The 24,214-nt window shown below is 51.5% G+C and overlaps 2 protein-coding genes across 3 annotated transcripts; both read left to right on the top strand.

Moving 5' to 3' along the window:
• Window positions 1-909: 909 nt before the first annotated feature.
• LOC123095929 (calcium load-activated calcium channel) lies at window positions 910-4,235 on the top strand. Its single transcript, XM_044517500.1, has 2 exons — window positions 910-1,668; window positions 3,956-4,235. The coding sequence occupies exon 1, from the start codon at window positions 1,068-1,070 to the stop codon at window positions 1,665-1,667; it is 600 nt and encodes a 199-aa protein (XP_044373435.1). The 5' UTR covers window positions 910-1,067; the 3' UTR covers window position 1,668; window positions 3,956-4,235.
• A 312-nt stretch (window positions 4,236-4,547) lies between these two features.
• On the top strand, window positions 4,548-6,913 carry LOC123095928 (uncharacterized). 2 transcript variants are annotated; one of them, XM_044517497.1, is made up of 2 exons: window positions 4,548-5,004; window positions 5,074-6,913. In XM_044517497.1, exons 1-2 carry the CDS (start codon window positions 4,889-4,891, stop codon window positions 6,770-6,772), a joined length of 1,815 nt encoding a protein of 604 aa, XP_044373432.1. In that variant the 5' UTR covers window positions 4,548-4,888; the 3' UTR covers window positions 6,773-6,913. The 2 variants fall into 2 exon arrangements, with proteins under 2 accessions (XP_044373432.1, XP_044373433.1); XM_044517498.1 differs by having other exon boundaries at window positions 4,554-4,988; window positions 5,118-6,913.
• Window positions 6,914-24,214: the final 17,301 nt, after the last annotated feature.

Below are 24,214 nucleotides of genomic sequence, written 5' to 3'. Positions count from 1 at the left end.
TTTTGTGTTTGTGAAAATATTTATACATTCTTAGACGTTATAAAATAATTATATACTAATGGGAAGATAAATACGAGTCTTGTAAATCCCCAGGCCGCTTCAAATGAAAAGACTTAATATTTTTTAGTTATATGATACTTCTAAAATAATACGTGTATATTTTTTGGTTAAATATATTAAAAACATGGTGTTGATAGTTTTTATTAAATATATGAAGACTTGTTTATGAAACTGTCAAAAATATATGAACATGAACATTTTAACTCTATCTATTATTGTGATTAGATTTATACCCTTGCAAAAAGAAAAATAACTAACATACGGTGAATGGGCTGCAGTAACTGCAACCCATTTAAGCCGGGTGCATGTTGGTGTATAGAACAATAAACCTACTTATCTTAGATGGACAAGAAAATTGAACTAGGACCATGCTTGTAGTGAGAGGTCTCTGGTTTGAACCTGTGTCGGCACTATTTTTCATATGAACTTTCCCTTTATATTGTTTTTTGACGGGCCAGGGCATTTTACAAAAAATGTTATTAATTTAGGGGTGTTCTTCAAAAAACGTCGCTCCAGCACCACCTCGTCACTGACGGCGAGCCTGGCGCCATCATGTCACGCCACGGAAGCGGCATACACAACTACATACGAGAATGAAACGTATATGCACCTTGAGACAAGTTCTGACATCAGTTTTCCGTATTTTTCAACTTGTGACACCAAACTGCACATGTTGTGCAACTTCATGTACCACCGGCGCATTTACCTTTTTTTTTTGAAACAAGTTTGCTCTTTGTTTTTACAAGGAAACCATCCCAAAAGAAACCTCCTCCCAACTCCCCACATGGCCCGCATGTCAGCCGCCCACGCCGCAACCTCGCCGCCCTCATCGAGTGTCCGTAGCCCACACGGCCGAACCGCACGCACACAACAACCAACTGCCCAAACTACATCGCGAACGCGGTGCTTCCTCCCTCCCCGCAGCCAAATCGAGATCTCTCTCCCCCCCGCCCCTCTCCCACCACACGCCGGCCGGCCGGCCGCGGCGACGACCCACCAGAGGAAACATGGCCTCGGCGCTCTCCTCCCTCCGCTACGGCGACAGCCTCTCGGTGGTGGCCATCTCGGGCGCCACGGCGGTGCTCTGCGAGGCCATCTCCTGGCTCCTCATCTACCGCACCGCCACCTACAACTCCCTCCGCGCCTCCATCGAGCGCCACTCCCGCAAGCTCGACTCCATGAAGTCCGTCTCCTCGGGCACCGGCGGCGCGGCCCCCTCCTCCCAGCCGGCCTCCTCGCGCGCCAAGAAGATGGACCGCGTCGAGTCCAGCCTCAAGGACGCCTCGCGGGAGCTCTCCCTCGCCAAGCTCAAGTCCGGCGCCGTCGTCGCCGCCGTGCTCTTCGTCGTCTTCGGCCTCCTCAACTCGCTCTTCGAGGGCCGCGCCGTCGCCAAGCTGCCCTTCGCGCCCGTCCCGCTCGTGCAGCGCATGAGCCACCGCGGCCTCCCCGGGAACGACCCCACCGACTGCGCCATGGTCTTCCTCTACTTCCTCTGCTCCATGAGCATACGGACCAACCTCCAGAAGCTCCTCGGCTTCACGCCGCCCCGCGCCGCCGCCGGGGCCGGCGGTGGCCTCTTCGCCATGCCCGATCCCAAAACCAATTGAGGTACCAAATCGATCCTTTTCCTCTATTTTTATTTTTATTTTTATTCCGCGCTGCTACGCGTGCTAGATTTCGCACCTCTAGGGTCTTATAATAGAAGTGAATAGATCAGCATGGTGGATTCTGTTAAAATTGCATCCTGGATCCACTGATACAGTTATGAGCTTGATTTTTGTAAGATCGGACTATTGATGCATGAGATTTATGTCTGTTATTAGTGGCTTAAAACTGCATTAAGTTGTTAGATGCCGTATTCTTGGGTTTGATGCTTTTGTTCACGTGTGCTAATCTAAAATGTAGAGATTTATGACTCTGATTATTGGCTAGAATAACTATCTGCAGATTTGGGTGCGGTTCACTAAGGCGTACTGTCGCCTAATCTAACTGTCATGAACTTTGGAATACAGAAGTGTGCTTCAGTGCCATTAAATATGTGCCTGTATGTTGAAACAGTTTTGTCTAGATTATAGAATCTAGACTGGAGTCCAAGAATACAACAATTTAGCTTGTTTTCCTCCTTGTTTTGTTTATGAATCTGAAGTTGCGGAAGCAGGCCCCATTAGCTTTTCCTTGTATTTCTGAGAACGTGTTTTTGGCTTCGAAAACTCTCAAACTATTTTGTGTTGATACCGTGGATAAGGATCAGCTGAGCTCCATCTGAACTATTTCATGTTAGTCTGTTGATGTGGATAAGGATTTCTTAGCTTCCATGTCCAAGAAGTGTACACTATAGTTAAACACCCTTTAAACCTAGCAGTTGTCATGATTTCTATCATTCTGTGCATAGATCTTATTGGTTTTAGTCTAGGTTGTACACATCGATTAATTTAGCCAAAGGAGTTATTAATAAGGGTTCTTAATAGACGGTGGACATGCACCCTAACTTGTTTCCAGGAAAAACTGTCCCTCCAATTCATGCTAACAAGTTGACCACATATGCCATGTTGTTCAATGCATCTGAACTTAGTGATTCATCAGAATATAGCACTGTATGAGTAATGGATGCTTCTTGAGACTTGAGAAGAATGTGATTCATGGCGTATATCATACATATTACTGTAGTTAATGCAGTAGATACATTGTAGATTGTACCAATACCAATCACTGCTCGACTTTTTGCCTTATCACTGCCCAATCAATGCAGTAGATTCTACATTCTACTACTACAACAATCGCTGCTTGATCAATATATTTAGTTTAAAAGATACACTATCATATTCTCTGAAACAACCCCACCCCAATCGACTTGTTTGATTTTACTCTGCCTGGGTGTTTCAGCCCTTGAGTTTCTAGAGGCGCATTCTTTGCATTTTCAGAATATGCTGAAGATGAAGATTTATGGATCACAATTTTGAGAAGTCATCTTCGGATGCCGTTGTTACGTGCTCTTGGGGCATGGCATTCCTGATCAAGTTTTACTTAGGCTATTTATTCCTATTGTCGTTTTGTCAAATTCTTCTTTTGGCATGGCACGTGAACTTAGTTATGCATATGCTAGTCCATTGCTAGAGCAACTACAACCGTACTGGGCAAATTTGGGCCCTTATACGTCCGCAGACAGCGCCCGCCCACCCCTCATTGTCCGCGTCCGCAGCTGCCACCTCATATCCAAACCCCCAAATCCATACAATCCCAAGCGTTTGGGCTTGGGTTTGAGGGGTCCAGGTGGATAGGTAAATTTGGTATGGGCAGTGTCCCGGCTGTCCGCCCGGCATTTACGGGGAAGTAGGGGGTCCAGTCGGAGATGCTCTTTTCTTTTAGAACAGCTGGTGTTTTATTCATAATCCCTTACATGTCTTTACACAGTAGGGGCTCAAGAAACAGTGGAGGAACCCCATACCACACGTCTGAGCCATTCAAATAACAACCTGCTTTTGCTAGTACATGGGCACAACCATAATGGCCTCTCTAGTCTCTACGACACCATACAACCCGGAATTCAGAAAAAGAACACCCAATCTTAAGCTCGCCGTAAACTGGTCTGTCAATAGGGGCGTTCTTCAGTTTACTCACCATTTTCAGGCTACCAATCTCCAGCACTATCTTATCTAGTACCTGCTGATTCGCCAGCATGACACCTTCTTTCGCCACCAATAGCTCTGCAAGCGCTGGGTCACGCATCCCTGGCCCTGCCTCCAACAAGCCTTCCATCCACATATGGTATTAATTGCACGCATCATTAGATAATGTGATTTTGCATCTCCAGATGCAGTAGCAGACTTGGTAGTTAGGACGGGCACATAACTTTATTTGCAACTCTCTAACCCGTACATTCCCTCTCCTTTTGCAGCTTGATGATCCCCTCTATACATACATGTGATGCCCCTGATGTCAAGCAAGCATATGAGTTGGTCTCCCAGAAAGAGTTGCTGTCCTGAAAGGAAGATAAATAACCTACCTAGTCGCTCAGAGGAGAGAAACACTGCAAGACACTGTAATGACACAATTCATTTTTTCCACCCATGATAAGCAGGCATGAACCGTACGTAGGCTGGCTGTATCATGAACATTCTTGAGTTGGCCCAAGCAATCTGTTGTCGGGTTTGTCGTAGAGTTGTATTTTATCATCAGTCTCAAAATTGTTTCTATTGTGTCGTTGCCACGGACGAAGTTGCCGTTGCTAGTTTGCCCGTGCAACGCTTGCTTCGTTGTCTGTCACCTGTGCGGTGCCAGTTGAAGCGCCGGCTTGTCTATACATCTTTCACGGTAGATATCGCTCTGCTCCGCACAACCTGTTGAGTCCCTCGTATAGTTGTATTTTTATCATCCGGCCGGCGTCCGTCGTGTACCGCACTCACCGACGGGCAAAAAGCACGGACAAGGCCCCCACCTCTCCCCGATGCAGAAACTTGGGGCAGCGTTAATTCAGTGTAAAGTGTATCTCACCAACCCAGGGTAGGCGCGGACAGGGCATCTGCATTTGCCTTTTGGCGCGGGGCAGACACAAGGAGGCCGGGCCCCGGCATCATACCTGTCTTGGCATCGGAGTCGCAGCAAACCAAATCCAAAACCTAGCGTGTGAATCCCTTTCACTTCTCAAGTTCTCATCCGGATGGCTTTGGCATAGCTGCCCCTCCAAGCCGGGTCTAGATCTTGTCGTCTCCAACAGATCCCAGCTGTAGTAGGAGTAGTTGGTTAGCTGATCCGGGTTGGGCGACACGTTCTGCTCTCCCGCTCCCGCTCCCGCTCCAAACACCACCGCACGAACCCAATCGAGACAGAGATGCTAACCCGCTTCTTTAGCCGCGCCGACGCCGGCGCCGCCGAGGACCCGGCGCCGGAGCCCTTCTCCTTCCCCGAGCCCCTCCCGACGTGGCCGCAAGGTACGCGTGCCGACCGTCCGTCCCCATCTTCGATTTCGCTTTCGCCTCCCTGCATTATTGGTTTCTAGTAGGCTCTCGTCTCCATTGATTCGTTGATTGAGGTGTGGGTTCGACGTGGCACTCGTGTAGGTGGCGGGTTCGCGCGGGGGAGGATCCGCGTGGCCGGAGGGGAGCTGGAGCTCGCCGCGGCCACTGCCTTCGACAAAATCTGCACCCTCTCGCCGTCGGCGCGGCTGCAGCGCTGCGACGGCGCCACCTTCTACCGGCCGGCCGGCGTGCCCGAGGGCTTCACCCTGCTCGGCCACTACTGCCAGCCCAACAGCCGCCGGCTCCACGGCCACCTCCTCGTCGCCAGGGCCGCCGACCCGCCGCGCTCGGCGGAGCCGCCTCTCCTCGCGCCGCGGGATTATGAGCTCGTCTGGGCCTTCCACGCCACCGGCGGCGCCGCCGCGAGCGCGAGCGCGGGCTCTTGCGTCGGCTACGGCCGCAGCGACGCCTACTTCTGGCTCCCCGTGCCGCCGGAGGGGTACCGGGCGCTCGGGATCCTCGTCACGACGGGGCCCGCCAAGCCGCCGCTCGACGAGGTGGGCTGCGTCCGCGCCGACCTCACCGACGAGTGCGAGCCGCACGGCTCGCTGCTCCACCTGCAGCTCACGCGGCCGACGTCGGCGTCCCCTGGCAAGGCCTTCGCCGTGCGCGGCCTGAGGCCGCTGTGCCGGGGAATGCGGGAGAAGGGCATCGGCGCTGGCACTTTCTGGTGCGCCGCCGCGGACGGGTGCTCGTCCCCGGCCCCGAGCGAGCAGGACCTCGCGTGCCTCAAGAACGTCGACCTCGACCTGTCGGCGATGCCGACCCTGGAGCAGGTGCACGCCGTGATCCAGCATTACGGCCCCACGCTCTACTTCCACCCCAAAGAGGTCTACCTGCCGTCGTCCGTCGCCTGGTACTTCAAGAACGGGGCCAAGCTGTTCAAGAAAGGGGGAGGCGCCGTCGGCGAGGAGATCGACGCCGAGGGGTCCAACCTCCCGGGCGGCGGGTGGAACGACGGGGAGTACTGGATGGACATACCGGACGGCAAGAGGAGGCAGGCGATCCTCCGCGGCGACATCGAGAGCGCGGAGCTGTACGCGCACGTGAAGCCGGCCATGGGCGGGGCGTGCACCGACGTGGCCATGTGGGTGTTCTGCCCGTTCAACGGCCCGGCCAGGCTGAAGCTCGGCCCGATCAACCTGCCGCTGGGCACGACCGGGCAGCACGTCGGCGACTGGGAGCACTTCACGCTCCGGGTCAGCAACTTCACCGGCGAGCTCATGGCCGTCTACTACTCGCAGCACAGCGGGGGCAGGTGGGTGGACGCGGCCAAGCTGGAGTACGCCGCGGGGAACAGGCCGGCGGTGTACTCGTCCCGGAACGGGCACGCGAGCTACCCGCGCGCCGGCGTGTACCTGCAGGGCTCGGCGGCGCTCGGGGTCGGGATCCTGAACGAGGCCGCCCGGAGCAAGCTGTCCGTCGACTCCAGCGTCAAGTACCGCGTGGTGGCGGCGGAGTACCTCGGGGACGGCGTCGTGGCCGAGCCCCAGTGGCTGCAGTTCATGCGGGAGTGGGGGCCGACGGTGATCTACAGGTCGAGGACGGGGACGGAGCGGATGGTCAAGAGTATGCCCCAGCGGCTCAGTTGTCCGGCGGAGAACATGCTCAACAAGATGCCGAACGAGCTCTCCAAGGAGGAAGGGCCCACCGGGCCCAAGGAGAAGAATATGTGGGAGGGAGATGAAAGATGGTAGGCGTAGAGTGAAGTGTGTGGCTTTTCATTTTTTTAAAAAGTGTGTGGCTTGATATCCTGATCGTTGGGACGAGTGTATTGTAACATGAACAGAACTTGTCGGGGTTGGGTGCAACGTATGCCAATGGATGGCTTATTATGATGGAAGCGAGTAGAACGTCGCCGGTGCCTGGAAGCGGGATGAGGCGTAGACACGAACGCCGGCGCACTTTACGCAGGTTCGGGGCTCTCCTAGGAGATAACACCCCTAGTCCTGCTCTGTGGGGTCTCCGCATGATCACTAAGGCACTGGTGAGTACAATGGTGCTCCTCGAGCTGTATGCTAGAGGTAGAAGAAGGCAAGGCTTGCTCTCCTCTTTCCCTAGGTGTGAGTCTAATTCTAACAGGTTGGAACCATTTGCATGGGTGCCCTGGGAGGTTTATATAGGCCTACCCCCGAGGGGTATAATGGTAATCTGGCCGGGTGAAGGACCCGACTGTCAGTCTCTCTGGTCGCCGGTTTCTCCGCCGTCTGGTAGGCCTCGTCGACTGGTCTGGTATGGAGCCGACAGGTCGCCTCCGCCGCTCGCGGGTCTTGCCGGCTGCTGATTACTATAGCCGCAACGCTAATGATGCACGCTTGGTCAGGGGGGCGTGGCTACAGTCCCGCCGCCTGGCAGGAGATCACTGTAGCCACTCCGCGTCTTATCTGGTTAATGGCGCGTGGGCCCCTGGGAAGGAGCGGGCCGACTGCTAGGAGCCGGCCTCCCTCGGGTCCGTCTGGTCTGGCCTCCGCCGTCTTTCGGGCTCTTGTTGCCTGGTAGGGCCCGTCGTCCTCAGGCCGTACCGACAGGCGGTCGTGGGAGCAGGGCTCCGCCTGACAGGAATGACGTCAGGGGCGGAGTGGCAACAGTGCCGCGCCGAGTGGAGATCTCCGCCTGTACGGAGCACTGTGGCCACGCTCGGCCCTGGATACGGGGGTGATGGGCTACACTGTAGCCTTGCACCGTCTTGTCTTCTTAATGGGGGCGCAGATTTTGAGGGCGCCATGGGCCGACTACCAGGAGCCGGCCTCTCTGGAGGCCGCCTGCTAGGAGTCGGTCCGTCTTGGAGCCGCCTTCCTGAGCATGGTCGTCTTCTCGCAGTCGGCCGTTCAGCCGGCCGGCCACCAGAAGGCGGCGCTTCATCTTGACGTCTTGAGGGGCGCAGCCGGCCCCGATCTCTTGAAAGGTTCGGGGACTCGGGTTAGGCTACCCGTGGCCCATTACTCCGACAGTAGTCCCCGAAGCTGGTGAGGTGCCGCGGCCGAGGGGCCTAGGAGCCTCAACAGTTTCTTTCCCCGAGTGCTCTGGACGGAAGCTTCATCCGACTCCTGGCAAGCCGCCTGGTAGGAGTCGGCCACGTCCAGTCGGATTTGTCTGAAACTTCGAACGAAACGGCGGGAACTAGGTGGCGTGTTAGCTAAGCTTCTAGGCCCGCCGCCCGTCGTGGGCGTGCCACGTGGCGTCAGCCTGCCAGCCCACGCGCACGATGGGACACGACTGCAGGCTGGGCCCGCCACCACCGGGCCTCGGCACGCGAGCGGATTCGCTGCGGCCGAGGCGGGCGGTTGAGTTTCCCCGCGGAGTTACTGCACGCAGTAACTCGCGCGATAAAGGTAGGAACATGGGGTCGTGGGTGAAGGAAATATGCCCTAGAGGCAATAATAAAGTTATTATTTATTTCCTTATTTCATGATAAATGTTTATTATTTCATGATAAAGGTCTCCCCGCCTAGTCCCCGTTCCGGTGGTGCGTCTAGCATTGTTGATGGGCGTGTGGACGTGTGTCTCCGGTGGATCTATCCTCGGTGGATTTGCTCGGATCTGGTTGTGGTTTGTTTATGTTCGTGTGTCTTCAGGTTGGATCCTTTTATTCTTCATCAGCGGTGGTTGCTGTTCTGGTGCGCTGGTCCTACGGGGCCTTAGCACGACGACTTCCCGACTGTCTACTACAACAAGTTGTGCCCGACTCCGGCGAGGGAGGGGTGATGACGGCGGCGCGCCTTCGGCTCACTTCAGTGATTGTAGTCGTCGCTAGGTGGTCTACGGATCTGGATGTAATTTTTATTATTTCTAGTGTTCGTCGTACTGCTATGACAGAAGATGAATAGATTGAAAGTTTTTTTGAAAAAAATATAGTCACGTACCATGTATGTGGCCACAGATGCAAAGTGGGCAGCCTCAAAAAAATGTAGAGTGGAACGGGGGGAGTCGATACGGCCGGGCGGAATGGGCCGCCTGATTGTGCATTTATTGATTTATTGTTTTCTTTCCACTAAAAAGATTCCCTCACAAATCTTTATACTCGTCTACAAAAAGGTTATTCTTGCGTACCACGAAGGTCCACACAGCTTAAAAGGGGGTTCCATCTACCTACACTACTGTCAGACTGCGCAGTAGCTATTGCTCGAGTGAACGAGAGGAGGCAAGCGCAAGACTTGCTCGGGGGTTTAGAGGAGTCAAAAAGAAAGCTGGGGATCTGCTCATCAGGCAAGGCAAGGCTGCATAAATTCGATCTATACATCTCGTTACATGTGTTCGTTGATCTCTGAAAGTAAATGCATTCGGCTCTTTTTTTCTTAGGGAAATGTTGCTAATTTATTCATAGTTCGCAGCTCCCTCATATGTTACCTCCGAGCGAATACACTCGGGAGGAACATAGAGCCAAGTTTTACAAAAAGCATTACAGCAACCATTCCTAGCTAAGATATGTGCGACCTTATTCGCTAACCGTCGCACCCAAGCAACCTTAAAATCATCAAAAGACTGAAGCAACCCTTTGATCTCTTCAACTAGTTGCCCATTAGCTGAGAAATCTTTTTGATGAGACACAATTTTTCTAGCCGCCACATGCGAGTCACTACTAGGAAAAGGCCTACTAATGGCGCACCTAATTTGGCCATTAATACCACATTATAGCACGCCATTAGTATATTTTACTAATGGCGCATCACTGGTGCGCCATTAGTATCTGGTATACTAATGGCGCACCCCAGATGCGCCATTAGTATATACAACAGTGCGCCATTAGTATGCCTCCCAGGGGGCCATCTATACCCAGGTGCTTTGGCATACTAATGGCGCACAACAACTGGATGCGCCATTAGTAACTTCGGCATACTAATGACGCACTGTTTAGTGATGCGCCATTAGTATCCTCTGGCATACTAATGGCGCACTATGATGTGATGCTGCCATTAGTATGAATATTAGGTTTTATTTTTATTTTTTTATTTTCTGTTTTTTGCACAGGTTACAAAATGTATAATTGGACAAAATATAGACAGCACACATCAACAACAGATTCATCGAATACAATAGAAGATTAGTCTCTGAATACAATTCATCATTTTAGTCTCCGAATACAATTCATCATATTAGTCTCCGAATTGAAAAGACCGAACAAAGATAGAACATTATATTACAAGTCTCGAGACCGCGAGTTTGTCTTCACATTACAAGTCGATATCGATCATCTAAACTACCATCACATAGAAGAGAGCTGCGGTCATCACGATGAGCATCATCACGATGAAACTCGTCTTCATCCGGTTCCTCCAACGCTCCCTCCCCTCTCCCGCTAGATAGCGGGCGTATCTAGATTCGGCCTCGACCCTAGTGGCGTACCCTTTGTAACTGTTACCGCTGAATCGGTGAACCTGTCTCCGACACTCCTCCCAGTCGTCGTAGACTCCGGGAACCTTACCCTTGTACACGACATACCACGGCATCGCTATGCAGTAGCCAAACGAAACGTTAGTACCAATTCACAGACAATACATAAGCAATATATAAGTATGCAACAGAATGATCGGAAGAGAAAAGCAAGACATTAATAGCATCGATTACATCTAAGTTGAAGGACTCTCGAAACCAAAGAGACATACTACAAGTTCATTAAAGTTTAATTACAACATGAGCCAATCGATGTTTCAGAACTAGACACAGCATCACTGCTTTCGACTCGACTCAAGGGACCGGAGCGTGGATGAAGCCGCCGTCTATCGTGGGAGTCATGAAACAACGGGCGTTGTCAGCCTGCATTTGTAGGATTGTGTCGATGTCACTGTTGGACGGTTGATTTCTGAGGTAGAACTGCCCCGAGGTACGAAGGACATCTTGATGGATGATTTCCGCAAACTCCGACTGGATGCGAAAGAATTCTTGTCTGATGTCCGCGTCCTGGATTGCCGACGCGCTCGCGGCCCAATCTTTGAGTCTACTCGGTAGCAGTAGTTGATGATGGTCCTGTACGATCGCCCGCATGTGATGGATGGCGTAGTAGGCACCCTTCTGACTGCCAGGCGGCTGCTTGACGCAACAGAACGTCGTATTGTGGGAGAACACGTGCTTGCCGTACTTACGAATAGGCCTGGTGAAGGTGCCTCCAGATTTGACGTAGCCGGGGAGAACATCATCAAGAACCTTCTTGACATTTGTGTAGTCTACGTTCGACTGACGGTCCGGGTCGAAATACGTGGCCGTGGAATATTTGGGGCTTAGGAGGATGAGCGTGCAATGTGTGTCACTGCAGAAAACACGGAATGTTAAAAGAAAAACGATCGAAATCTAAGAATTCATATGTTACGGGGCGGTTGAGGGGAGGACTTACTCGGGAAAGTAAGGCACGAGGAAGTTGTCCTTATCTTGGTTTGCCAGAATGACGCCTTCGAGGTAAGAACTCGCGACTTGCCGGTCCCCAGCGCTGCCCAAGATCTTGGCACGCATGTAGAAGGGGTCGACTATCACGATGTCCGGGGTCTTGTCGCGAATGATCCGCATCTCCATACTCAGCGAAAATAGCCGAACGAAGGTGTAGTGCAGCGGATGAAGGTTCAACATAGCGTGGATGTCATCAAACCGCAGGACGATCGTACCCCCGATGGAGTTATCCACAAAGCCCTTGCCCTCTGGCACCTTGGCCGCAAAAACCGGGTATGCCACATCCTTCTCTCGGAGACGCCGCTTCTCCAAAGAAAGAACACTGTCATGCAGACTCCGCATAGCACCGGTTGCAGCATCGAGCATATTTCTCGGTAGCATCGGCCTACCCGCCACATGCACCCTCCTCGAGATATCCGCAGTTGAAGGTGGCCCGTCCTGAGCACGGATCGTACTCGGTGCCGGCTGGCCCGCACCCTTGTTAGTCTTTCTTTTGCGTGCCTTCTTCTTGATCTCCTGTAATGGGACCGAGTTCTGCTCACAGACCGCCTTCTTGAGTGTGTTGGGGCTGATCATATTTCGCACCTCGCCTATCTGAGGCTCGGTGAAGTCGGCAGCTGGAGGCGTCTCCTGAGAGCTGAACTGCAGACGACGCCTGTTGCAACTTGGCTTCTCCGCGGTACCAGCTAGATCGCACACGTATTTTGTTGGGTTGGGTTCTTGAGAAGGAGGCCCCATGAAGTCGCCACCGTCCCCATGATCGGCAAAGTACTGATCGACGTTGGCAAATGTATCGTCGTCGTCGTTGTTCTGATCCTGTGCCATATGCATGTTTGGATCCAGTGGCATAGGGATGTCCAGCACCGTTGCGGCGGTCTTGCCATGGGCCCGACTTGGCGCCGGCACGACTGGCGGTGTTGTCTTTGGGGTGGTGTCCCCCGCCCCCAAACGAATCTGGCTCTTCGGCCAAAGCAGGGGCCAGCTCAGGCAGGCGCTGAGGTTCATCACGTCATCATCGTCGGCCCCGATGGGTCGAATCAGAGGTAACACCTCGTCGCAGCCTGGCAGCACCCGAACCAGTTGAACCCTAAACAAGTTGGGTGGCATCTGGGTACCGTGGAACAAGGGGTTGCCCGGTTGAACGATTTTGCCCTTGGCGACATCGACCAACTCGTTGTTCACGAAGTGCAGGAGAGTGCACTGAACGTCGGCGGCGCCCTGCGAAAACATGTAGGGCGTTAGGGATGCCCAGTCAAAGGCAAGGAGATGAAGTCCTCGGCCGAGAGAGGCTTAATTAGTTACCGTGATGATGGCGTCGAGCTCGGCTAATGTCGAGGCACCGCCAACGGCGGGCGTGCAGTTGACGGAGGGGCCGCTTGCTGCAGAGGTGCCGGCCGGCGTACACCCGGGTGCATTAAGCTCCCGTGCCGGCGTCGGAGACACCAATGGCCCCGCCATCGCGTTCTGCGAGTTGCTGGCCGTGAAGCTAGGAATCGGGGGCGGCCCCTGTTGGCCGCCCGCAATCCACGCACTAATCCCCTGGATCAAGGTAGGCACAATGGCGGTGATCGTCGCTCCGAGTTGTTGTTGCACTTTCTCTTGGACAATCTCCGGAATCCGCGCCACCTGTGCCCTGAGTTCTTGAACCTCGCGCGCCTGGCTTTCCGAGCTGGTCTTTTTCTCCTTTCGCCCAGCAGTGTCATAGTATGACGACCATTTTGTCGACAAGCCTTTGCCGGCCACACGACCAGCTGACGTCGGCTTACTGAGCTTATCCTTGTTCTTCATTACATTCAACGCCCTATTTAGAGTGGTGTCCCAAGGGTTGCTCTTAGTTGACCCCGCGCTACTGCTTTCAGTCGCCTGCGGAAGGAATGTGAACCATTTAGAAATTTGGCTTCATTAATTAGAATGCAACCATATGGAGCTAATTACGAGGGGGTGTATTCCTTACCAGAACAAGCTCAAGCGCCCTGGTCTTCGGATCCGTGGTAAGCTCCTTTGTTTTCGGGTCCTTCTTGTACCGGGCCCTGACAAAGTTCCTGGTCTGCTTGTCACCGTATTTATCGAAGAGGGGCGGTAGGCCTTGCTCGACACGGTCCGCCTCCTCCTTGTCCCATATAGGCTCCGCCACTCTGTAACCGCCGGGACCGAGTGTGTGTTCCCCTAAGTTCAGCTCCCGCATTTCTTTCCCCCACTTACTTGATTCGGAGTGTGCGGTGCTCGAGCAATTGATCTTGAAATCGTTGTAGTCATCTTCGGTGATCGAAGGATTTTTCTCCTTGATCTTCTCATAACTCTCACCTTTCTCGATCATTCTCTTCACATTGCTTTTCCAAGTAGACAGGGCCTTGCTCATCTTCGTGAGGGCAGCATTGTTCACTTTATTCCCTTTGAGGCTTGTGTTTTCAAATTCAGCGGGGAACTTGTATCGTTCGTGCAGCTTCGTGAAGAGGAGGTTGCGCAAATTCCCTCGGTCAGGATGCCTCAGGTTCTCGGTGTTGATCGAGACGGTGCTCCGGAGAATGCACCCGAGCTGAAGCGAGTACCCCTTGACTATTCGTTCGGGCGCCGTTGGATTCCCGTCGGAGTCCACTTCAGTAACTTCCTCCTTGAGGGTGCGGAGCACGGTCGGGCGCCGGTCCTTCCGTTGCCTCTTCGGTTGGCTGCCATCTGTGTGTGCGCCGCCATCATCAGTGGTGGCATCCTCGGCGGCACCATCGGTGGTGGCATCAGTGGGGTCATCCTCGGCGGTACCATCAGTGGTCTCAGGATCGGTGGGGAAGGCGGCGTCCTCATACAAGTGAGGTTGTTCCTCCATCTCCTGGGACAGCTTCCAGAATGGCTTGTCGACGCCCGAACCCCCGGCCTCATCGTTGTTGGCCATGTTTCTCTCTAAATAGGAACAAAGTTTGGTCAAAAAGTTGGTTATTGTCAAGGAACAAGATCATGGTCTCATCATTTAGGGTTTGTCGACACCGAGGCATCCTAAAAGCTAAGCTTTTATCATTGAGGGTTTTTCGACGCCGAGGCACCCTAAAAGCCTAAGCTTTCATCATTTCGGTTTTTATCGACACCGAGGCACCCTAAAAGCCATGCATTAGTCACAAGTACGCCGGGGCACTTGATCCTACTTAATTAACTACTAAGATACCCCGGCCCATGCATTAGTCACAAGTACCCCATATGTCCTATTTTTAGCAAAGTCATGCTAAAATTCACGGAAAATTTCAGCATGACCTTTGCTGAAAATAGGACATATGGAGTACCCGAATTTGCCGGAACGGAAGTTAATCGATATTCCGGCAAACTCAAGGGCCTCTCGGGTGGACAAGGCAAAAAAGGCCTCCATCACAACATGGAAAATACACCAAGCAGTATCATCTCCAAGCAGTATCATCTCCAAGCAATATCATATTTGTAATGACTGAAAATATTTACTTCAGGAAATATTTACTATTGTAGTTTCTGTTACAAACAAAAAAAAGACTGAAGTTTGTCCTAGCTATATTTCAGGATGATTTTTCAGTTGCTCATGCTTTTTACAAATTGTAGCTACTGTTTTTTATACCTAAACAAAATTTCCCTAGCTATATTTGCTACTGTTTTTATACCTAATTTTTTGCTACTGTTTTTTTAATTTGCTACTGCTTTTTTTTTATTTGCTACTGTTTTTTTATACATACACCACCAAAGTCCAAAGAGTAACCACTTATTAGCTACCAGGAGTAAGTAACTAACTAAATACACTTCTATAACAAAATAAATCAGAAACTTAGTTTTCAGTGTAATGAAACTAATTTGGCGTTGTAGGTCTTGATATATTTTTCTTATGGACTTGGTCAAATTTGAATAAGGACAAAGCTAGAACTTCAATTAATTTGGAATGGAGAGAGTAATCCACAATAGATAAACTGAAGCATACTAAATGAAGACAAGCTCTTGGATGCTACACCTTAGTTTTAGAATAGACAAACAGACGCGTTCTAACTTCTAATGGAAAACATGGTTAGATAGATGATTACAAATTGCACATGAAAGAACAGGGGTAAATATTGTTAACAGAAGACAGCCAAACAAATATATTGCTCTTTATGAGGTTATGAGGTTACAGAGTACAAACTTAACTTGAGAATGACAGTGTTCAAAATAGTCAATGAAAAATTCATCAGTACTGAACATAATTAACAGAAGTTATTTTGATGGTATATAAGAATATTTATGGAACAAACAACATGAAGATAGCTGCAATCTTAAACAAAAATCAAAGCACACTTGTCTGTAAAAAGCTAACAAACTATGTGATGCTTCCAGCTAATATGTTCAGAGAACAGGAGCATGAGAAAAAATAACAGAAACTATATGATTTAACTGGTTTCAAAACATGAAGTCCTAAAAGCTCTTGTTTTTGACTTTGCATCCACTGATAAAGAAGAATCAGAGTAGTGAGCAAGACTGTAAATGTTCTGAAAATTAAAAGAAAAGAGAGATTGCATGTTCATCTTAGCTGCAGTCCTGATCGTGAGAAGTACATCATATACGTTTTACCAAGGGAACAGTAGGGATAACAGAAAGTCACTGTTGTCACTGTCCTAGTGAAGAATTTTGTGCTATCTACCTTCTTGGTTTACCCCCTAGTGCTTCGATACATATGCAATTACACAACTGAACAGTAGTATGCTGGTTTTACTTACATGAACAAAATTTATGTTGGGAGCAGGGAGTATCCCTGCTGTACGTGTCAGAAAAAATATGGTTGATTCTAGAGCTAAGTTGATACTCCAAGAGGTGTTCTACGCATGGGAGCTCCATTTAAATCAAACATAGTATGCAGTTCCCAAACAAAATGTACTCAGGAGTCCAAAAGCGAAGTTCAGAGACAGATTGTTGTATTAGGAGCAGAGAGGGAGAGGTGGGAAATGGAGGAGGGGGTGATTTGGATGGGGTACCTGCGGGCGTAGAAGACGGGGGCGTCGTCGGGGACGAAGACGTCGACGCTGTGGATGTTGGTGGTGGTGCGACGAGGTCCGGGAGGCGACGAGGTCCGGGTGGTGGTGGTGCTCCGAGGAGACGAGGAGAGCGGCGCCGAGGAGACGAGGACGACGGGGCGGCGGGGCGGCGGCGTCGGGAGAGGAGAGGGCGGCGTCGCGGCGTCGGGGCGTTGGGGCGGAGACGAGGACGACGGGGCGGCGTCGAGGCGGCGGGGCAGCGGTGTCGGGAGAGGAGAGGGGAAGGGGATCGAGGGCGAGGGCGAGGGAGAGAGATGGGATAGGTTATCCAACAGGTACATCCATACTAATGGCGCACCTCACCCTGGTGCGCAATAAGTACATCCATACTAATGGCGCACCTCACCCTGGTGCGCCATTAGTATTTTTTTTGATTTCTGCTCGAGCCAACAGGTTATCTTCCACCTTACCTGATCCACACCAAGTTCCCTCTACTAGCTCGACTGGTCAGCAGCCAGTTCTCACACCAGGAGGTCCTGGGTTTGATTCCCAGGCTCCACAATTTTTTTATGCATTTAAAATGTTGTTTGATATTTATTTGTGTTTAAATATGTTCAAACTTGTTTAAATCATAACAGTAATATTTTTTTATAAGACAGTAATAATTTTTTTTAAAATATCATCAAACAGTAATGCCGGTGGAGCGGGGGAGGGTGCGCGGGGTGCGGGGGGCCGGTGGACCGGGGGTGCTCGGCGGCGAGGGGGACCGGATCTGGCGAGGTGGGATAGGTAGCGATCGAGATGGAGGGGGATCGAGATCGAGTGTCCATGAAATTTAAAAATATTCATGATAGTTCAAAAAGTGCCCATGAATACAATCGAGAAATGAAGGCTACGATTTAAATACAATCGATCTTAGCTAGCTATCTGTTCACAATCTTCTTGCCCTTTTTTTCGCAAATGGAGTTCTTCTGTGGAACGGACGTCCTTTAAGTAGGGTGGTCCTGCTTCTTCTTGTGGTGTATGCTGCTACTTTATCATCGTCGTCATGTTCGATTCTCGGGTCGCCGTACTTGTCGAAGTCTTGCTCATTGGCTACTCCATCCATTCCGATGATCTTCCTTTTGCCTCTCCTCACGACAACACGACTGGGCTTTGACGGGTCGGTAATGAAGAAGCATTGGTCCACTTGGGAAGCCAGTACCCATGGCTCATTTTTCGCGGTGACGTTTGCGCCTGCGGTCTTGGATTTGGCTTCGGGTATAACCATGGTGGTGAAATACCGGTCTTCTTTTAGGACGCTCTTGGCCCATCTGACACGAAACATCGGGACCTTCTCTCCAGCGTAGCTCAGCTCCCAAATCTCCTCGATCCTTCCGTAGTATCTGTCCTTGTCGTTACCGGTGTAGGATTCCATCGTTACCCCGGAGTTCTGATAACCATCGCTCTTCATGTCCTTGGCCTCGGTGTAGAATGTGTAGCCGTTGATATCGTACGCCTCATAGGTCATCAGGTTGTGCTCGGCGCCCTGTGACAAGGCGAATATGAGTTGTTCTTCCGCGGAAGAATCCTCATGTAAAGGGTACGACAGAAGCTTCTGCTTGAACCAACGCGTGAAACATGAGTTGTGCTCTTTGAGTATATCTCCGTCCGTCCTCTGTTGGCCTCGGTCATTGTACGTCTTCTTAATAAAGGTTTTGTGGTCTACCACCCAAGGATCGACCACGTCTATGTGTTGTAGCGCGACTAGGTTAGCTCTTTCAAAGTCGGCGAGTCGACCCTCGAAGTCGACATGCATTTCGCGGCGACCCTCACAGTGACCCCATCCAGCGAGCCTGCCGAGGTGCCTGTTGACGGGCAGACCAACGGGGTTCTCGATGCCTAGATAATTCGTGCAGTAGGAGATGCACTCTTCGGTCAGAAAGCCCCTGGCTATGCTTCCCTCTGGACGTGACATGTTGCGAACGTATCCTTTGATGACACCATTCATCCTTTCGAACGGCATCATGCTGTGCAGGAACGTCGGCCCGAGTTGGATGATATCGTCCACGATATGGACCAGCAGATGCACCATAACGTCGAAGAATGCGGGCGGGAAGTACATCTCAAGCTCGCATAGTATCACCACGATCTCTTCCTGTAGCCTTCTGAGTTGCCTCACGCCAACAGACTTCCGAGAGATGACGTCGAAAAAGTTGCATAGGCCAAATAGCGTTTCACGGACGTGCGCGTCCATGATCCCACGGATTGCTACTGGAAGTATCTGCGTCATCAGCACGTGACAGTCGTGAGACTTCATCCCGCTGAACTTCAGCTTCGCTAGGTCTAGGTATCTGCTTATCTTCCCCGCGTAACCGTAAGGAAGTTTTACTCCTACGAGGCAGGTGAAAAACTGCTCGATCTCCTCCTGACTTAGAGTGAAGCACGCGGGAGGGTAGTCATTTCCGGTCTTCTTGGCCTTTTTGCCTTTGCGATGACTTTCTGTGTCCTGCTTCGCCTCATCATCATCATCATCATCATCATCATCATCATCATATATAGCGTGAAGCTCCTGCCTGATGCCCATTGATTTCAAGTCTGCCCTTGCTTTCGGCCCATCTTTGGTCCTCTCTGGCATGTTGAGCAGGGTACCAAGCAGACTCTCGCACACGTTCTTCGTGATATGCATGACATCAAGGCTGTGAGGCACACGGTGGATCTTCCAGTACGGCAAGTCCCAGAAAACAGACCTCGTTTTCCATACCTTCAGCAGCGGCTCTGGCGCCTTTCGCTTCTTTCCCGGCTCTGGCGCCTTTTGCTTCTTTCCCGGCAGTGGGCAGTCTTTCCAATTTTTCAACAGCTCGTCTATTTCCTCGCCGCTCCTCGTACGCGGGCGTCCTCGGGGTTCGGTTTCACCATCGAATAGATCCTTGCGTTTTCTCCACGGGTCATCGTCGCAACACGGTTTTCGAAGACCCGGGATCTCTATCTAGCTGGCGATACGTTGTGTCATCCATGCACCTGACGCATCCAGAAAATCCGTGGACCACCTGCCCCCACGAGATATCCGTAACCGAGATAGTCGTGCACCGTCGTGAGCAGCGCGGCTCTCATAGGGAAATATTCTTTCTCTGCGGCGTCCCACGTATTGGCTGGCGTTTTCCACAGCGTGTCAAGCTCCTTTTTCAGCAGCCCCAGATACAGATTGATGTCGTTCCCTGGTTGTTTCAGTCCTTCAATTAGCATACTCATGTGAATGTACTTCCTCTTCATGCACAACCAGGGGGGAAGGTTGTACATCCACACAAACACAGGCCAGGTGCTATGTGTGCTTCTCTGGCTGCCAAACGGATTGACTCCATCGGTGCTCGCGCCCAGCACGATGTTCCTTGGATCGTTCCCAAATTCTAGGTCTTCGAAGTTCAACGCTTGCCACTGGCTCGCATCCTTAGGGTGACTCAGCATCTTGTCTTTTTTATCTATCTCCGGATCATTTGCGTCATCTTCTCGCTTCTTCTCCTCCCTATCCGCGTGCCAACGCAGGAGCTTTGCTACCTTAGGGTCCGCGAAATACCGCTGCAGACGAGGAGTGATCGGAAAGTACCACACCACTTTTCGAGGAGCTTTCTTCCTCTTCTTGTATCGAGTGACGCCGCACACCGGACATATGGTAGACTCCGCGTGCTCGTCCCGATAAATGATGCAATTGTTCATGCACACATGGTATTTCACGTGCGGTAAATCCAGAGGACACACGATTTTCTTCGCCTCCTCCAAACTGGTCGGGCACTTGTTCCCCTTGGGAAGACGTTCGTGCCAGAATGACATGTTCTCGTCGAAGCATGCGTCGGTCATTTTGTGTTTTACCTTCATCTCCAGAGCCATGAGCGTTACTTTCAGGCGGGTATCCTCGGGCCTGCATCCTTCATACAATGGAGTAACCGCGTCTAACTCAAGTTGATCCATCTTGGCTTTCTCTCGGACGGCAGCTCTTGCGTTATCCGTCTGCTTGAGAAGCAGCTCTTGAATATGAGGGTCCTGCACCCAGCCCATCGATGGTCCAGCGTCGTCTGCTCCGCCGGCATCATCATCTTCATGATCATGCCCGTCGTCTGCTTCGGCATCTTCCTCATCATCATGTCCTGCATCTTCTACATGATGACTGTGTACAGCATCACCGTCGTGATCATCTCCTGGGGATTCTTCGTCTTCTCGCCCGCCCGAGCCGCGGTGGTTGTCTTGCTGCCCTTCCTCATTTCTTGCCCGGCCCCCATGGACGACTTCGTAGTCATCTTCATCACCTTGCCACCGATAGCCATCCATGAAACCACGCAAGAGCAGGTGGTCCCGCACCTGCCAGGATTCCGGGTCCGCAATAAGGCTCTTCAGCTTGCATCTTCGACACGGACATCTTATCTCTGTCTCGTTCTTTTGAAGCATCTCGGCCTTCGCGGACCTCAAAAACCTATTCATGATGCCTTCGGTCATCATGCGGACCATGGTCGCCTGCGGGGTAGAGCAAAACGATATTTTAGAACCAAGAAAAAATTTGGCATGACTTTCCCTAAAAATAGGACCAAAAAGAATGCTTAATGCCAAAATTCTCGCCGAAACGGAAATGAATCAACATTCCGGCAAAATATTGGCAACTATCGCATTTCAAATACCGGTACACCTCCAAACACAAACACATATGCAACACCACAAACATATGCAACACCGCGAACATACATAGATCTAGCTAGGCCATAAAAAGTGCATGTGCACATTTTTGTAGGGAGAACAACATAAATATAGCTTCCCCCCTTACTTACCTATCAAAACAAGGTAATGTAACCACTTAAATTGAATGAATCTATGGTGGAAATGAGGTGAAAAAGAGGAGGCACCCGAGACAAGGAGGAGGTGGAGAGAATGAAGTGGGGAGAAAGTGAGTGTGGGTAGGAGAGGCTGTCCAAAATATCTTGTTGCTGCCCACTTACTAATGGCGCACCAACTCTAAATGCGCCATTAGTAATCCAGGTTACTAATGGTGCACCTTCTGGTGGTGCGCCATTAGTATGTTTGGACAGGCGCACTAGTTAAAAAAAAACTTTTGATACTAATGGCGCACCCTGGGCCAGGTGCGCCATTACTAGTTACAACTAGTAATGGCGCACTGTGTCTGGATGCGCCATTAGTATGTTTGGACAGGCGCACTAGTTAAAAAAAAATTGATACTAATGGCGCACCCTGGGACAGGTGCGCCATTACTAGTTCGCCATTACTAGTTACAACTAGTAATGGCGCACTGTGTCTGGATGCGCCATTAGTATGTTTGGACAGGCGCACTAGTTAAAAAAAATTGATACTAATGGCGCACCCTGGGCCAGGTGCGCCATTACTAGTTACAACTAGTAATGGCGCACTGTGTCTGGATGCGCCATTAGTATGTTTGGACAGGCACACTAGTTAAAAAAAAATTGATACTAATGGCGCACCCTATGCCTGGTGCGCCATTAGTGTCAATCCCATCTATAGCCCTTTTTCTAGTAATGAGTCAGTCTCTACGATCACCTTCTGGATTTCTTGAGCTGAAAAATGGCTTGTCTACACGCTAGGAATTCGGCCATTTGGAATCAGCAGCAACCTGGAAAAAATGGCTCGCACATGTAATGAACTTGCCATCGTTGTCCGAAGAATAGCACCAGATGCTCCCGAACCTTGGTCTCTAGATAGGGCACCGTCTAATGCATTCGGCTCTTTTCTTGGTGTGTAGTGTGCTTGTTTTTCTGAGATCTGATTTGCTCTCGTTATACTCGTTGTTCCTTGTCTATTCGCTTTCTCGCGCGTGTTGCTTCGGCGGGGAAGAAGGCCATCGTACGCAAGGCCAAAGAGAGCGCTCGCAGGGCTAAGGAGGACGCAGAGAAGCCGGTGATGGACGCCTTCTCGTTCGTCGTCGATGTCATCGATCAGGGCGGCAAGAAAAAGGTCGGCACGTGATGCGGCCAACACCACCACCCCGACAAGTGCCTTGGAGCCACCCCTCGTCCCAATGCCGCCGCCGGACACGGAGACGGCGGTTATCGTCGATGACGAGGGCTACACGTTGTACATCGTACTTGGCGGCCTTGTTCTGGTCGGCGCTGCCGGCGCTGTGGTGTTGGTGTGGTTCCGGGGAGGTGGTGGTGGCGGAGGCGGTGGTGGAGGTGGCGGTGGAGGTGGTGGTGGGCTGGTGGCGGAGGCAGTGGTGGTGGTGGCGGTGGAGGTGGGGGTGGAGGAGCTGTGCCGGGAGCTCCTGGAGCACAGGGTCTTGCGGGGCTGGCCGGCCTGCTGGCTGCGGAAGTGCCTCCGGACGCCGGCGACGACGGCCACCCAACGACCGGCATCGTCCTCCGCATGGTCGTTCAAGCCGGTGCTTGAGCGGACGCGGTCGCCATGGGAATCGCCGCGGCCTTCGGCCATGCCCCGGCTGTCCCTGGCGTCTCCCGGCGCAGGAGGTGCTCCTCCCCTTGGCAGCGGCGGCCTCAACGGCGCGCCTCCCGGCGCAGGATGTCCGACTCCCCCTGGCGGCGGCGACCAGGGCGTGGCTCCCGGAGCTGCAGGAGGTCCGCCTCCACCTGGCGGCGTCCAGGTCGGGCCTCCCGGAGCAGGAGGTCTGCCTCCACCTGGCGGCCGCGTCTAGGGCGTTTTCGGCTGCCGTGGCGCAGGAGTCTCGGCTGCCCTGGCGCCGGCCGCTGATGATCCGACTGTGACGTGACCAGATCGTGTACCGTCCTACATTATGCTATCCTCTCGATCGGTCTATAATTAAGCTTATCTGCTATATGTTCTAGTTCAAAATCTAGTAGTAGAGTACGCAGTGTGCTAGTATCTCTGAGTATTAAGAACGTGGAGTATCACATTATCTAACAGATTATCCAGCACCAGGGATGTTTACTCATTAAGTTATGTTATTATTGACTTGCACAGGTTGTTTTCTGGTTGGGTTGTTTATATCCATGAGTCTAGCGCTTGGTGCTACTTTTGCAATCGCGTTTAAAAAAGAGGGCTTACCGCAACCCTCCCAGCAAATATCACACCGCAGCTAGTATCTAGCTCCTAGGATGCAGAGACTGACCGCTGCTAAACCCACTTGGGTGTTTGTCAATGTTTCCTACTCGGAGTAGTTCCAGTGTTTCCAAAGGTGTGCACCTGCACATGCAAGTGCATGGCACTGCAGCTGTGTTCTGTAGGCTCTGTACATGCTTTTTCTCTTTTAACTTTGCATAGAACCGGACGAGGGGGGCACCATCATAGCGCTGTGACGTATGGCGGGATAGTCGGACTGCCGGTGTGGGAGTGCACCTCGATCGGCTAAGATGTGACAAAGACACAAAGTAGATTCAAATCCACGTAAAATTTAACGCAGCTAGTTTAGGCGATCACTAGAGTAAATTAAATGAACTTTCGCTTTAATTATAGGCATCTTTTTCGTGTGGAGTGGTGTATGACTTTCCTTTTTGAGAAACTCAACTGATGATTATTGTCCCAAAGTGTAATTAAGTTAACTCGCGTGTTGCGCACGAGGGCAAACTCCATTCATGCCCCATTATTTATCTCGGAAATGAATGTATCTAGACGTAGGAAAACCGGCAAAGGCTTTGTCTACTTCCCTGTCAAGTCACGCGGAGTGCATGCAAAGCCAGCCCGGCCACCACACACGCGCGTCGCATAATCGCATCACTTTTTTCAAATTCCATGTTACAGTCCAAGCATTCCCGGTTGGATTTGCCATGTCACGTAAGTATTGCGGAGGACAGGAGGAGTAATTAAGTTACCAACACGTCAATGCAACGCTGAGGAGCGCATCTG

The sequence above is a fragment of the Triticum aestivum genome, chromosome 4D (assembly GCF_018294505.1).
Source record: "Triticum aestivum cultivar Chinese Spring chromosome 4D, IWGSC CS RefSeq v2.1, whole genome shotgun sequence".
Classification (NCBI taxonomy): Eukaryota; Viridiplantae; Streptophyta; class Magnoliopsida; order Poales; family Poaceae; genus Triticum; species Triticum aestivum.
The sequence above is the reverse complement of the archived record's forward strand: the minus strand, read 5'-3'. Positions and strand labels throughout refer to the sequence as shown.

What these genes read in the sequence shown, in the direction of transcription:
- LOC123095929 (XM_044517500.1), top strand. Translation starts at nt 1,068, where the DNA reads ATGGCCTCGGCGCTCTCCTCCCTCCGCTACGGCGACAGCCTCTCGGTG.
- LOC123095928 (XM_044517497.1), top strand. Translation starts at nt 4,889, where the DNA reads ATGCTAACCCGCTTCTTTAGCCGCGCCGACGCCGGCGCCGCCGAGGAC. An exon ending in CAAGGTACGCGTGCCGACCG is followed by an intron (nt 5,005 to 5,073) that starts TCCGTCCCCATC and finishes TCTCGTCTCCAT; the next exon opens with TGATTCGTTGATTGAGGTGT.